General features: G+C 48.0%; 2 protein-coding genes across 2 annotated transcripts; one reads left to right on the forward strand and one right to left on the reverse strand.

The window, feature by feature from the left end:
- Positions 1-576: 576 nt before the first annotated feature.
- On the forward strand, positions 577-10,260 carry shbg (sex hormone-binding globulin). The gene is made up of 7 exons (XM_066722584.1): positions 577-899; positions 4,865-5,054; positions 5,241-5,402; positions 5,854-6,013; positions 6,889-7,028; positions 7,244-7,445; positions 9,690-10,260. The coding sequence occupies exons 1-7, from the start codon at positions 694-696 to the stop codon at positions 9,878-9,880; spliced, it is 1,251 nt and encodes a 416-aa protein (XP_066578681.1). The 5' UTR covers positions 577-693; the 3' UTR covers positions 9,881-10,260.
- Positions 10,261-11,936: 1,676 nt separating this feature from the next.
- LOC136768390 (BTB/POZ domain-containing protein 17) lies at positions 11,937-15,449 on the reverse strand. Its single transcript, XM_066722575.1, has 2 exons — positions 15,367-15,449; positions 11,937-13,908 (listed from the first exon to the last, which is right to left on the reverse strand). Exons 1-2 carry the CDS (start codon positions 15,367-15,369, stop codon positions 12,568-12,570), a joined length of 1,344 nt encoding a protein of 447 aa, XP_066578672.1. The 5' UTR covers positions 15,370-15,449; the 3' UTR covers positions 11,937-12,567.
- Between the last annotated feature and the right edge of the window lie 79 nt (positions 15,450-15,528).

The raw sequence follows: 15,528 nt of genomic DNA on the forward strand, positions 1-15,528 counted from the left end.
ATTTTTTCCTGTTTCCAGCTGAACTCCCCTTTCACTTCCTTAACAAGTCCTGTAAATTGGAAACAAACACACACAAAAATCATCGTTGGCTAAATTTGTCCCACTTCCATTTATGCAGCACAATTCAATTTGAATCAATAAGCATTTCTTCAAGCTGCCAGAAACCTTGACCCTGTTTGGCGAGGTGTGTTGAGGAGAGCGAGAGACTCAAATTAATCAATAATGGGATGACCAGATCTAATCCCAGGCTGATCTTAGCCGGCTGGTCGTGATTCCCAGGGCTGGGAATGGTCGGGACGGTGGCCTGATGCTGCCTGTCGTGTCTCCGCTTCTTGACACCCGTCCATTCACTGGACTTATATGACATTATCAGGACGACACGTGCCCCTTTTGACCCACTGTCAACAATCTACTTTCCTTAGACTTGCTTTTTTGAATCAGAATCCCACCCCCAAAAGGGCAGGAAATGACATTAAACAAATAATGATAAATAGATCAATATTTAACCCCCCACCCGTGCGGCCTTTGTCCTCGCCCTCCTGTCTGCAAATCGATACTTCCCGGGGGTGCGTGTGAGTCCAAGGGCAGTGGGTCCACACTGTGGGACACGCGACACAAGCCCAGTGTGTGGAATAATACCTCCTCATCATCATATTAATCATAACGGCACACAAGTCGGGACACTAATTTAGTATGAATATGCGAAGGGCTGGCGCTGTACTGCTGCTCGTCGGCCTGGCACTGCTCGGGTGTCGGGTGCGGAGCGCGGCCACCAGGAGGGTCCGGCGGGACCCGGGGCACAGCTACCTGACAGACCAGCACGCGCTGAACCTCGGGCAGCGATGGGGAGAGATCCAGCCCTTCACCACCATGAAGGCAAACCTGTCCGAGGTCACCAGGTAACGCTTGCTGATTTATTATTATTATTATTATTATTATTATTATTATTATTAGTAGTAGTAGTAGTAGTAGTAGTAGTAGTAGTAGTAGTAGTAGTAGTAAAATACTGTTTTATTGGTAAATGTATTTTACAATACATAATAAAGACATTCAAAATTTTAATACTTATTATTACATTTTATGTAAAATTCAATTCTAAAATCATTTAAAACTTTTAAAATCCTTTAGTGATTTTAACCAAAATACAAATGTGGATTCAAAACAAAATGCATTAAAGCAATCAAGGTGTGCTAAAATGGCAAACTGCCAAAAGAAAATAAACAATTAAGATAAACAGTTTAGTACATTGAAATTAAAGGGAAATGCATCAGATAAACAAAACAAAATAAAAATCTGATGCATTTAAAGAGAATAAGAACGGTCAATGTATTAGGCAAAAAAACATAACAAAACACCAAACTATCGAAACAAGAAAACAAGTGTCTTTACATTAAAAACAATTAAAATCATTAAAAAAAAAACAATAATTTTCATTAATAAAGCAATTAAAGTTCTTGGACTCGGGCTCCAGCAGGGGGAGTATCTGTCCCCGGAGGTAGGGTCCCATCATGGGATACTGAGCTCCCCCAGATCTTGGATATGATCTTGGTGGATCTCCAGATTGACATGGTCTCTCACTAGGACCAAGCCCCTCTGTGCGATGACTTTCAGGTCCAGGTTCTGCTTGTTGAAAAGACAGATGTTACGTCCCTCCCACATGCCTGCTTCACCTCGCAGACGACACGCCACCAGCACCTCAGGGTAGATGATGTTAGGCCCCTGGCTGGTCCATACAGGATCTGCCGGGCGGTCTTCCATACAGGAATGGCCAACCTGTGGAGGAATGTAAAGAACAGGAGCCAGACCCTGCAAACGGAGGGGCAGTCCTTACAAATATAAGCCTCTGTCTCCCTTCCCAGGCAGCCCTTGTAGGGACAGGTATCAAACAGGGCTAAGCCCCTTCTGTACATGAATACTCGATGGGGAGACACCGACTCACGGCCATCAAGGAGACATCTTTCTGCGTATTTGTGAGGCAAACATGCATAGCATTAGCCCAGATATTCTGGCAGGTTTTGGGAGGGAAATCTTCTATTATGCTGGTCTTCTGGGTAGATCTCATCTGGCTACAGATGGTCTTATAGTCCCAGGAGACCAGTGCGGCTTTGTGGTGTTGTCCATGGCGCAGAGGCCGAGTAGTCTCAGGCTGCTGGCAAAGTAAAATCGGTTCATAAAACTCACTTTCTTGCCAGCAGCCTGTATGTTCTTAATCACATATGCCAGCCCCTGCACCTTAATGAGCCGCACGTCTGGGACCCCCCTACCTCAATCCAGGGCACCTTTCACCATCTGCACTCATTTCAGTCTCTCCATTTTACTCCCCCAGACAAACCAAAATATAATTCTGGTGATCAATTTTGCGGTGTGCCTGTCTGGGGGAAATATCATGCTGACGTAGAGAAGTATTGGGAAGAGGATGGCCTTTACGACCAGCACCTTACCAGCCATCGTCAAGGTCTTTGTGCTCCAGCCGTGGATCTTCCTCTGTACTTTGGATAAAGCTTCCTCCCAGCTCCGGGTGCCCGTGTTGGTCCCGTCAAGAACCTTGATAGCCGGTGTCACAGGGAACATGGTGGGCGGGCCCCAGCTGACAGGCCATGCCTGAGAGAGGTAGACCTCTTGGCCTTATTCACAGCAGCCTCTGTCGCCCTGCAGAAGCTGTCCAGCAGTTCCTCCACCCTGGCCACGGACGGCGCCTCCGTGCAGACCACAGCCACATCGTCCATGTAGGCCAGGGCTTTCAGTTGCTCTCCGCTGGCGCCCAGGAGATGGAAACCTGTCACACAGGCGTCCCGGCAGATCGCCTGCATGAACGGCTCCAAACAAAGGACCCCCAACCTGACTGTAAATGGTTTGATCAGGTGGCAGGTGGCAGGATCCTGCTGCTTAGGCTGCTGTAAATAATCTTCACCCACCTCCTCAAGCCAAGAGCGAGACCCATCCTCTCCATAACAAGCTGCAGGTATCCGTGCTGATCAGGATCAGTGGAAGTCTTCTCTCTTATGAGTAGGCCATGACATCCCTGAGCAGCATGGCATTGTCAGCCCCTGATCTACCCTCTCTGTACACCGACCCCAAGACCTGAGCCAGATCTTCCTTAAGCACCTCCCAAAAGACCTTATAGAATTCAGCAGGGATCCCATCGGGACCCGGTGTCCTTCCAGAGTTAAGACTCTTTATCACCTGGGAGAGTTCCGTGGTGGTGATCTCTGGATCCTCCTCCGCCTCCTCGCCCCCCTCCTTGCGGGACTCCAACAGGGACATAAAGTAATGGATTAGATTTTGATCCACCACCTTCTGATCGTACAACTCCCTGTAGAAGTCCCGCACCACTGTCTCAACAGCCTCTCTGCCCTCTACCTCCCTCCCCAAGGAGTTGATCATGGAGGACATTGCAGGCCACCTCTCCTTTGTTTTCTTGAAGAAGAAGCGGCTGCATTTCTCAATGTCCTCCATGATACGGACCCTGGAAAGGACCTTGAACTTTTCCTGTTCCTCCCTATAGGGGGCAGAAAGGCTCAGTTTCACCCGGGCCAACGCATCAGCCAGGTCGAAGCCTCTGAGCGTTGGACGCCGGCGTTCAGATGGAAATATCTCACCCGCTTCTCGCAAGCTTTCCGTTTCCCTAGCTGAATGAAGTAGCTCTTGGTTCTAACCTTTACCATCTCCCACCACTCTATAGGAGAATCAAAAAGGTCCTTCAGGGTCCTCCACTCCTTGAGGCGACTGCCAAAGGTCTTTACGACACGATGGTCATTGAGCTAGTAGTACAGTCCAGTCCAGCAGGGTCTCAGCCCTGGTCTTGAGAAACACAGTCCAGTCCAGCAGGGTCTCAGCCCTGGTCCTGAGAGACACAGTCCAGTCCAGCAGGGTCTCAGCCCTGGTCCTGAGAAACACAGTCCAGTCCAGCAGGGTCTCAGCCCTGGTCCTGAGAAACACAGTCCAGTCCAGCAGGGTCTCAGCCCTGGTCCTGAGAAACACAGTCCAGTCCAGCAGGGTCTCAGCCCTGGTCCTGAGAAACACAGTCCAGTCCAGCAGGGTCTCAGCCCTGGTCCTGAGAAACACAGTCCAGTCCAGCAGGGTCTCAGCCCTGGTCCTGAGAGACACAGTCCAGTCCAGCAGGGTCTCAGCCCTGGTCCTGAGAAACACAGTCCAGTCCAGCAGGGTCTCAGCCCTGGTCCTGCAGAGACACAGTCCAGTCCAGCAGGGTCAGCCCTGGGGCCGGTTGCATAAACAGTAGTATAATTACAGTATAAGTTAACTAATGATAGACAGTCAGTTAAAACAGTTGCATAAAACAATACATCCTTACTAGTCAATCACATAATGCATTCTGGGAGTCTTTAGGTCACTAGAAAAAAAAATGGACTGACGGTTCTCTAAAGCAGCGATGATAACAGATTACAGTATATGAAAATGTGTCCTTGTTATTGCAATGCAATGCAGAAACATATATACTTTTGGGGAGATTTGCACTCAAACTCAAGGTGTGTGAACAAATCAAATAAAAGTTAAGTTTGTGTGCGATATGTAAAAGGCATGAAGAAACGGTGGAAGAATCTGCTAAAACATATCTGAAAGAAAACATCCGGGTACTCAAGGAGGGCCTCAAAACTCATGGATTGGCTATTGATGTCTGTGGGTGGAGTCTCTATGTTCTATATCTGTGACGCGTGTGAGCCAGTGGGAGGAGTCAGCATCCGTGACACGTCTAATATACTAGTTTTAAGGAACCGTCCGCTGTTCCTGTGGGTATGTAATGAGTCTGGCCTGGTGCACTGTGAGTATATCATGAGTCTCTCTCCTCCTTTCACCCCTCTCTCCCTCTCTCCTTCTGTCTCTCTCTCTCCCTCCCTCTCTGCAGCATAAAGTCCTCATTCTTCTTCCGCTCGTTTGACCCCGATGGTGTGGTGTTCTACGGGGACACGAAGGCAGGGCTGGACTGGTTCGTGCTGGCGCTGCGGGGGGGGGTGCCCGAGATGCAGATCGGCAAGGGAGATGCCCGGGTGTCCGTGTCGGGGGGTCCACGCCTGGACGACGGCCTCTGGCACCAGGTAACACCACTCCCCCCCATACGCTTCCCCTCCCCACGCCCCCTCTGTCTCTCTTCTCTCTTTTGATTGGCTTTTCCTGTCTCTCCCTCTTTCATTTTCCTTTGTCTTTCTTTTTTAATTTGTTCACTTACAATCCATTCCCTCCTCCCTCCTCCGTCCGTTTACCCCTGCCTCTCTCACCCCCAGGTGCAGGTGAGTAGTGTGGGGCAGTTTGTTGTGCTGGAGGTGGACGGGGCGGCGGTGCTGAACGTGGGGCTGTACTCCCCCAACATGGACCCTGAGCTGCAGGGGCAGATCCGCCTGGCGCTGGGGGGGATCCTCGTCAACAGCTCCCTGCTGTTTAGCCCAGTAAGACAAACACACAAACTCTCTCACACACACACAGATACAGACAGACACAGAGACGCACAGAAACAAACACACACACACAGACACTCTTGCTGCTCTGAGCCCACAGTCAAGGTCAGACCGGGGTTGGGTAACGCAAAACTTGTTTTCTTACAGCAATCATTAAGGTTCAAAGTTCAAAAGTGCACATTTAGCAAGATGAGAAGTAGCTACGGTGCAGAGAAGCAACTCCTATCTGTCCTATACCTGTGTGTCTGCTCTGTATCAGTCTGTGTGTGTGTGTGTGTGTGTCTGTCTGTCTGCATATCTGTCTGTCTGTCTTCATGTCCATCCTGTAACCCATGTCGGTCTCATATCTGTCCCCGTTTCTGTCTCATGACTTTCTCATGTCCTGTGTGTGTCTCTGTGTCTGTCCGTCCATCTTGGCGTCCCCTCTCTGTCCGCCTCCCAGCTGAGACCGGAGATGGATGGCTGCCTGCAGGGTGGAAACTGGCTGAACCTAAGCGCAGCCTGGGAGTCTCACCTGGACGCGCCGCCCAAGCTCTGCTTCCAGCACCTGTCGCGGGGCAGCTACTTCCCCGGCACCGGGCTCGCCCTCCTGCAAAGCACGGGTGAGCAGCGCCGCACAGACGCACATGCCTGTTGGGGACGACGGAGAGAACTGCAGCTGTGCTCCCCGACCAAAGCGGCGTGGTTCTTACCAGCTACGATCACAAGCTTGTAAAAAATCATCATCATCAACAACGTCATCATCATGATAAAAATAATACATTTTATTCATAGAGCGGTTTTCATTTCACACAGAAATCACAAATCTGTACGTCAGCAACAATTACAATTAATAATAACAAACAATTGAAAACTAAAGACGAGACAATAAGAATTAAATCTTCATATAGAACAGACAAAAGAAACCACAACAAAAGCCAGCTGGTAAAAATGTGTCTTTAGCCCAGACTTAACAGCAGCGATGGTTTAGGGCTGAGGGAGCACAATGCACGACACCCCATTGTTTTGAGATGAGTCTTTGAGACAGAAAGAAGTCTTTGATCGTCGGACCGAGGTAGATGGGGAAACAGTTTGGAACGGAGAAGCTCTCTAAGATAACGAGGACTGGTGGCATAAAGTGCTTTAAATTCAAAATTCAATGGGTAGCCAGTGAAGGGAAGACAGTACAGGGGTGATGTGATCAAATGAAGTGCTTGTCATGCTCAGTGACAGATTGAAAGTGAAATAATAATAATAACAATAATAACAATAATAATAAAAGCATTAACAGTGCAGGTTAAGGCAGTATGGATTTGAGCCTCCCCCATACAAAACTTTAGAAATGGTAACTGACAGATACAAACCATGCCACCAGACCCCCTCACAGCATGTAAACACAGCCACTGGTGAAGCCTGGCACCCCAATAAACCCCCCCAAACAATGCAGTGGTTTGTAGTTTTCATCCCTAAAAGGCTGTTTTGTGTCCCTGGGGGCCAGACTTCCCTCTGGATGCGGCGGACAGGAGGATCACAGTGGAAGTGAGCGTCCACACCGAGAGACACAGGGGGACGCTGTTCGCCGTCCTCAACAGGCAGAATGAGACGCTGATCACCGCCACGCTGCAAGAGGACACCGAGGTGCGACCCTCCCCCTCCCTCTTCCTCACTGCTCCTCCACTCCTCTTCCTCATCTGCGGTCCCAGATGCCTATAACGCTCTGTCTCTCTCGCTCCCTCCCTCTCTCCCTTTATCTCTCCCTTTTGCCTCTCGCATCCTTCTCTCTCCCTCCCTCCATCTCTCCCCCTCACCCTTTCTCTATATCTCTCCCTCTCCCTCCCCATCTCTCTCTGCAGGTGCTGAAGTTGACAGTGTGCGGCAGAGACACATTCTTGCCATTCCCCTCGTTGGGGGAGGCCAGCTTGGCAGTGAGTGTGTGGGAACATGGCATGCAGCTCCAGACTGGCACCAGCGCCCCCATGCTGCAGCCAGGAGACCTGGCAGACTGGCTGGACACCTGGGAGAGCGGGGTGCTGCTGGCCGTCGGTGGGGTGCCAGGTAAGGGGGCACGTTCCCACACCACTGTTCCTCTCATACTGCCCCTGATATCGGGGCACTATAGTGTAGAGCAGTGGTCCCCAACTCTCCTCCTGGAGGAGCCCCTACCCTGCTGGTTTTTGTTCCAACCGATCTCTCAGTTACTTCATTTAACCCTTAATTGAACTAATCATTTCCTTTTAATTATTTTAACAAGATTGTATAAGGAACGTATTATTATTATTATTATTATTATTATTAATAATAATAATAATAATACTAATATTATTTCTTGGCAGACACCCTTATCCAGGGCAACTTACAACATAAGTGCAAAACAAAGTACAAAAATACAGTTAAGTAAAAACATAAAACATAGCAATTCAAAATATAATACATTTTACAAATTCCAATTTACAATTTACACAGGCAAGTACAGTAAGTGAGGTCCTACATCCTGGACGGTAAAAGCTAAGTGCTGTCAAGATGTAGGGTTACAGTCAAGGGCTACGGGAAAGGGTGCAAGGAGGAAAACAAATAAAAACACAAAAAGCATAATAACGCTCTGTGAAATGCTATCTAACGGGGATTACAATGACAAATATTATAAGTACAGTCTGAAAAGATGTGTCTTGAGTAAGCGCTGGAATGAGGTCAGGGACTCTGCTGTTTTGACTTCGGTGGGCAGGTCGTTCCACCACTTAGGGTTCAGGGATGAGAAGGAGTGGCTCTGGAGGAAGAGGAGTGGAGAGGAGGCAGAGTTAGTCTCCTGGCACTGGAGGAGCGCAGTGGTCTGGAGGGGATGTATGGACAGACGAGGGTCTGAAGGTATCTTGGTGCGGTGTGGTCGAGACAGCGGTAGGTGAGGGTCAGTGTCTTGAACTGAATGTGTGCCGCTATCGGGAGCCAGTGGAGGGAGCGGAGCAGTGGAGTAGCGTGTGAATCGGGCAGAGAGACACCAGACGAGCCGCAGAGTCCTGGATGAGCTGGAGCGGCGGGTAGTGGATGCAGGCAGGCCGGCCAGGAGGGAGGTGCAGTATCCAGGCGGGAGAGGACCAGTAACTGGACGAGTAGCTGAGTTGAGTAGTCGGTGAGGAAGGGACGGATCCGGCGTATGTTGCTCAGGAAGAATCTGCAGGTGCGCGTCAGTGTGGTGATGTGCTGGGTGTAGGAGAGCGCAGGATCGAGGGTGACTCCTAGATTTTTAGCGGAAGAAGAAGGAGAGAGTGTGGTGGATTCCAAGGGGATCGAGATGGGGAGGTCAGCAGAAGGAATGGGGGAAAAAGAGGAGATCTGATTTGGAGAGGTTGAGCTTGAGGTGGTGCGAGTGCATCCAGGCGAAGATAGCAGACAAGCAGGAAGAGATGCGAGAGGGGATGAGAGGGTCAGAAGAGGGAAAAGACAGGAAGATCAGGACGGAGCCTTGGGGAACGCCTGTGAGGAGAGGTTGGGGGGTGGATGAGGAGCCTCGCCATGTCACTTGGTAGGTCCGGTCGCTGAGGTAGGAGGAGAACCAGGTGAGAGCAGTCCCAGAGATCCCAAGGTCAGCGAGGCAGGAGAGGAGGATGGAGTGATCAATGGTGTCAAATGCTGCAGAGAGGTCAAGGAGGATGAGAACTGAGGAGAGGGAGGTGCCCGAGCACAGCTGAGGGAGTCAGTGACACCCAGGAGAGCCGTCTCAGTGGAGTGAGCTGTGCGGAAGCCAGATTGCAGAGGATCAAGGAGTGAGTGTTGGGACAGAAAGTCAGAGAGCTGACGGTGGACCGCCCGCTCGAGAGTCTTGGAGAAGAAGGGGAGTAGGGAGACAGGGTGGTAGTTCTGAGGAGAGGTGGCATCAAGGGTTGGTTTCTTGAGGAGTGGGATGACGGCAGCTTGTTTAAAAGGAGAGGGGAAACAGCCAGAGAGGAGTGAGGAGTTGAGGAGGGAGGAGATGAAGGGGAGAAGATCAGGAGCAGTTGCTTGGAAGAGGCGAGAAGGGAGAGGGTCCAGGGCACACTTTGTAGGTTTGTGACGTAGGAGAGTGGAAACTTCAGCATCTGAGAGAGGTGTGAATGAAGTAAAGGAAGCTTGATCGGTATAGGGTAGTGTAATATTCTGCAGTGTAGTGTAGTACAATGTTGTGTACGGAAATTCTAGTGTAGTGTTCTAGGTGTGTGAACTCTGTGGTGTTCTAGGTGTGGGTGAGGCGCAGCAGTCAAAGCCCCTAGGTGACCCCTGACTTTCTCTGTGTGTGTTTGTGTGCCTGTGTGCGTCTGTACTTGGCAGACAGCTCATGCTACAATGGCTCCCAGGACCAGGACTACTTCCAGGGCTGCCTGCTGAAGTTCAGCATCCAGGGGAAAGCGGTGGACCTGGACCGGGCCTGGTACAAGCACGACTCAGTCTCCTCTCACAGCTGCCCGGGCAAGGAGCCGGAGTCCGAACTGTCCAACCTAGTAGCGACTGGAGCCATGTGATTAATGCCTGCCGTCTCACAAAAGGGCGGTGCATTACAGCTAACTCTACTGTTCCTTGCTGGGGGTTAGGGTGGCAGTGTCTGAGGAACAAAAAGAAAACGAATTTCCCGTAAACACCAACATGTTGCGTTTGGTTTTGCCCCTTTCTGCTCTCCTTCCTGTATGTTTTGTGTATCAGGGTAAAGAAAGAAAAAGTCCTGCAGAAGCTCTGATCACTGTATTGTGTTTTCAATGACAGAAAATATAATGCCTGAGTCTATGTGTGTTTGTTTGTTGGTTTAAGTCTTGTTGTGTTGTGGGTATTACTGACATAAATCACTGTAGGCCGGGAAGGAAGGTACAGTAATTGAGTTCATTAAAAATAACAGTCAAAATAACAATGTGTCCCTCCTTTGTAAAAAGCGGTTATAAGTGCCGCACCGGGCAGCGCTGTCTGAACAGCTGTGCACAAACTACTGGCAACAAGGGAGGATGAACAAGGACTACATTTAAAACAGTAACCGATGTTTTCTTACTGAAATGACGGGAAAATTGAAGGTAAGTTGTGGAAAACCAAAGGAAAATTACTTTATGTATTTATTTATTGTTATTCAAGAATAAGATCAATTATACAGATAACATGTTTGTAGTACACGGTTCAATTCAAACTTGAAAATTGTGTTTTCTTTTAATTCTGGGGATAGGCTTAGTTGTGTGTTTTTCACATTTAACTGTGCATGTTAAGAAAGAAAGGAAAATAAATCTTTATTAATTATTAATTGACTAATAATATTATTAATTATGTAGTAGTAATTGCTTTTACAGTTTTGCAGTCCTTTTTTGAAACACTGTTGGAAAAATCAGAAACATTTAACAAACATATCCCAGATCTTTACATGAACCAGTTGAACATTGCACTGGAATGTACAAAACAACATGCAGTGTCTCAGTGAGGTGTTGGGCACCACGAGCCCCAGAACAGCTTCAATGCTCTTGGCACAGATTGTACGAGTCTCTGGACTCTACTGGAGGGATGAACTCCATTCTTCCAAAAGATATTCCCTCATTTGGGGTTTTGATGATGGTGGTGGAGAGCGCTGTCTAACACGTCCATCCAGAATCTCCCATAGGTGTTCAATTGGGTTGAGATCTGGTGACTGTGAAGGCCATAGCATATGATTCACATCATTTTCATACTCATCACACCATTCAGTGACCCTCGTGCCCTGTGGTTCGGGGCATTGTCATCCTGGAAGAGACACTCCCATCAGGATAGAAATGTGTCACCATAGGATAAAGGTGATCACTCAGAATAACTTTGTAATGATTTGCAGTGACCCTTCCCTCTAAGGGGACAAGTGGACCAAAACCATGCCAGGAAAATGCCCCCCACAGCATAACAGAGCCTCCGGACCCCCTCACTGTAGGGGTCCAGCAGTCAGGCCTGTCCCGTTCTCTTGGTGTCCCACACATGCACTCGCCCACTTGTCGAGAATATGGTGAAGGATGACTCATCTGACCAGATCACTTTTTCCCACATCTCTGTAGACCAGCGCCTGTGGTGCCCCAATAATGACCCCTCTTTCAAAGTCACTTAGATAGTTTCCTCTTGCCATCAAAATCAAGGTCAGCTGGGCCTGCTCAGCATTTGTATACATGCCACAGAGCATGATAGGATGTTAATTACTTCATTGTATCATGCAGTACACCTGTTTGGAGGCACCTGCATTCGTTATGTTCCTCCACTCATTTATTCAGGTTTTTCCTTTCATTTGTCACCCGTCTGTATTTATTTGTTTGTTTGACATTTGTATAATATAACTACAATGGGCTTATCTGTGAAGCTTTGTTCCCTGCAGAGTTAAATGCTTGTATAGGAAAACACATTTGCCTTATTCAATACTTTTTCTTTTAACAGCAGCAGCCAACTGTGAGTTTCTGCTTGTTCACACATTGCCACCATTACTGAAACTAAAACCTGATTCACTTACGCCCTCTAGCGGTAAAAAGCAACACTACTACAGTGGAGAGAAATGGGTTTATATTGAAGTGATTTTATGAATAAGGAGGATGAGGATGAGGAAGTAACAAGTTTATTACAAAGAAACATAAATACAGATTAACCCCAGAACCTCCTCTGACATGAAGTGAAGAAAAGAACTAAGGATGTGAGTCAGAGAAGCCTTTTCATAGCTTTAGATATCTTCAGTGTTGCAGTCTTATCTATCAGCAGTGATTACATCTCATTAGAATACAGTTGTACAAACAGATTCACCACATGCATAATAATGAACACAAACCTGAGCTGATTACTGTTGTCGTTGTGTTTGATGAGTTGATTGGTGCTGCTCAGCGTTCTTCAGGCAGCAGATGTTTATCAAAGACATTGTTTTAAGTCCTCAACCAAATACCTGTGCCCCAAAACACACAGCCTTTAAACTGTTTAACTGGTGTAGCTGGTTGAATATCCTAGACGGCTTAGTTGAATAGATTATCCTAAAAACAACAAGGAAAACAAGGAAATCCAAGGTACCAATGAACCTAAGACAGAGACAGGGTAACAGGACTTTGGTAGATCTTTGTAGCATCCTGGGTATGAAACTACAGACTAGTAATGTTCAATTTTCATAGATTTGATTAATTCTCTACATTTCGACAGCACCCAAGAGCACCCCAGTAAACCCTTGAGTGCCTTGACTGGTCCTGTCTCAGTCCACCTCCCACACTGTTTGCCCAATGAAGTGCAGCCTCAAGGTGTCAGAGCTCACGTACTGCTGCAGCTCTGACTCTGGGATCAGGTCTTCTATCTTATACTCACATCCCGGCACCGAGTCAAAAGTGTCCCGCACGTCAGTGACGAAGAATTCGCCGTTGTGGAACTTCTGCAGCAGCACGATGAGTCTGTGTTTATGGGGGGACTGAGTCATCCGACAGTTCTCCACTGTCCACGCGATGGCAACGTCGTCAGTGTCCTTCACCACTCGCTCCACATAACACAACGACTGATTGTAGTATGATTTGACTGCACTGTACTGTGGTTCCTGAACAGTGACCCTCTCTCCTTTTGGGTAAATTTTAAGAGACCAGTTACACTCAGCTTCTAGCAGTCTAGTAGTAAATTTGATCTGATGTTCAATCTTCTGCTGGCTCTGATATCTACTGATTTCCCAGGTGTTCCCATTATTTATCGATTTATAGAACCTCATGGAGAACTGAGGTGAATTGATGTCATAACTGGATTTGAGAATATCTAAAGGGACGGAGTTGGCCTGGTAGATGAGCAAACTCTTCGACTGTATGTACAAATTCACAGGCTTCTCGGCTGTGTGTGAAGCATTATACTGAAAGAGTTGACTGGCTTGAATCATGGGGTACCGGATGTGTTGTAACATGTTACTGCACTGGTCTGGATGTTCATCCAGCCAGTCAACAGCGGCCTTTAACAAAGTCATCTCGCTCTCCACGACCAGGTCGGACCTTTGGAGAAGGTCGCACAGGTAAGCGGAGTCAATGGACCTCCAGACAGGAGAGCAGATCACTGTGTCCATATTCCAGGCAATGAATCTATCACAGGCTTCCTTCAGCTCGGCGAGGTCGGCCAGTTTGGCGTATTGTCTCCACTGGATGGCTCGGTTACACTTGCCCGGTGTGGCCACGTTCTTGACCATGAACTCCTCACAGCATTTCTTCAGAGAAACAACATTGTACTTGTCTGCCAGCATGCCGACAGGAAGGGCATTGTCGGTGCTGAGGGTGAGAGCCCCGCTGTAGAAGTACCGCAGGAAGTCCTCAAAGTAGGGCAGGCACTGCTCCTCCTCCGTGAGGCTGATGGTCTGCTGCTGGGCCTCGGGCCAGCGCCGGCTGGACAGCATGGTCTTGAAGACGCTGCTCTGGGCCGCCAGGAGGAGCCGGTGGCAGTGGACGCTGAGGCTGCCGTTCACCATGATCAGAAGGTCACTGAGGTCCTGGCTGTTGTACAGGCTGGAGAGGAGAGCCCTCAGCTGCTGGAGGTGGTCCACCTGCTCACACGGCCCACTCTGCCTAGGGTCCTGAGGACACACAGAACAGCACTGAGGACGGGCCGCCTGAATCAGGGAACAAAATCTTTAATGGTCTCAGGTCCAAACTCTTTAGGCTCTATGAAGCTTGTCTTTGAAGCTCTCTGTAGTATTTTGGGACTCTCAAAGTGCTAATAGCCATACAAATTATAAACATTATTGACCATTATGAAAGTATACTAAGTGAGAGTCCATAGCTAAAATAATGTTTTCTATGCGGGATATCTTTACTTTCAATATTGTTGCTAATCATGTATTTTGGGATATTTTGAACTGACAATGACTGGACAATATTTATTTATTAGATGTGCTGTTTACCACCAACTGTGAATCTGGGATTTGTATTGAAACATTAATTTTAAACAGCAATTTCAGATGAAACAGTGTGCATTTTAAGTTCCCATTTTGAGAAATGTATGATTAGGTTCATTAACATGTTTATGTGCACAATAATTATGTGCTGATAACTCGGTGACTAGCAATATAATTGACTACCCATTATACAGACGGGTGAGAAATGAAAGGAAAAACAACATGCAGTGTCTCAGTGAGGTGTTGGGCACCACGAGCCCCAGAACAGCTTCAATGCTCTTGGCACAGATTGTACGAGTCTCTGGACTCTACTGGAGGGATGAACTCCATTCTTCCAAAAGATATTCCCTCATTTGGGGTTTTGATGATGGTGGTGGAGAGCGCTGTCTAACACGTTGATCCAGAATCTCCCATAGGTGTTCAATTGGGTTGAGATCTGGTGACTGTGAAGGCCATAGCATATGATTCACATCATTTTCATACTCATCACAACATTCAGTGACCCTCATGCCCTGTGGTTCGGGGCATTGTCATCCTGGAAGAGAGCCACAGAGCATGATAGGATGTTAATTGCTTAATTGTATCATGCAGTACAACTGTTTGGAGGTACCTGCATTCGTTATGTTCCTCCACTAATTTTTTCAGGTTTTTCCTTAAATTTGTCACCCGTCTTTATCTACATTCTCTACATCATGTACAATGGTGTTCCTGATAGGAGAAGCAACAATGCAGCAACATGTTTCATTCTGCCTGTTCTAGCAACATGTAGACTGGGGTCCCTCAGCTTCAGAGGAAACTACTCAAAGCTGGAAGCAGGTTTAGACAGCGTGACCACAGTATAGACTGGTGCCGTGTGTTTCCTGTGAAAGGATCTCCGAGAGTAGAGGTTTCACAAAAACCTTTTGCAGAATCACCTTCAGAGACATGACTATCCCTGTTGGGACAGAGAAGCAACAATACAGAGAAGCATACAAGCCCTGACAAGCACAGCCCATCGCTCATATCTCCCCTTGTTGTGATGAAGAGCACCCCCAGGAGCTCTGAGGTGAGCTGCAAGTCACCACCTGACTGGGAACTCCAGCCCGACCTTCAGCACAGAATTGCAAACTGCTCGTCATCAGGAGGAGCACAACTCACCATTGTGTCGGATGTGTTGTAATGTTGAGAGGAGCTGGACGAGCTGGGCTGGATGCAGGAGAAAGCGCTGTGCAGCCTCTTGCTTTCAGTTTCATTTTGTGGGAAATATCGTGAGTGTGAGAGTGCAGCCTGGGAAGGGGGTGGGACAGGGAGAGCTCATTT

This window comes from Amia ocellicauda, chromosome 14 (genome assembly GCF_036373705.1).
Source record: "Amia ocellicauda isolate fAmiCal2 chromosome 14, fAmiCal2.hap1, whole genome shotgun sequence".
NCBI classification, from domain to species: Eukaryota; Metazoa; Chordata; class Actinopteri; order Amiiformes; family Amiidae; genus Amia; species Amia ocellicauda.

Excerpts from the sequence above, each read along its gene's own strand:
- shbg (XM_066722584.1), top strand. The coding sequence starts at position 694 with ATGAATATGCGAAGGGCTGGCGCTGTACTGCTGCTCGTCGGCCTGGCA. Across the intron at positions 5,055-5,240 it reads ACGACGGCCTCTGGCACCAG|GTGCAGGTGAGTAGTGTGGG; the intron begins GTAACACCACTC and ends TCTCACCCCCAG. Across the intron at positions 7,446-9,689 it reads GGCCGTCGGTGGGGTGCCAG|ACAGCTCATGCTACAATGGC; the intron begins GTAAGGGGGCAC and ends TGTACTTGGCAG.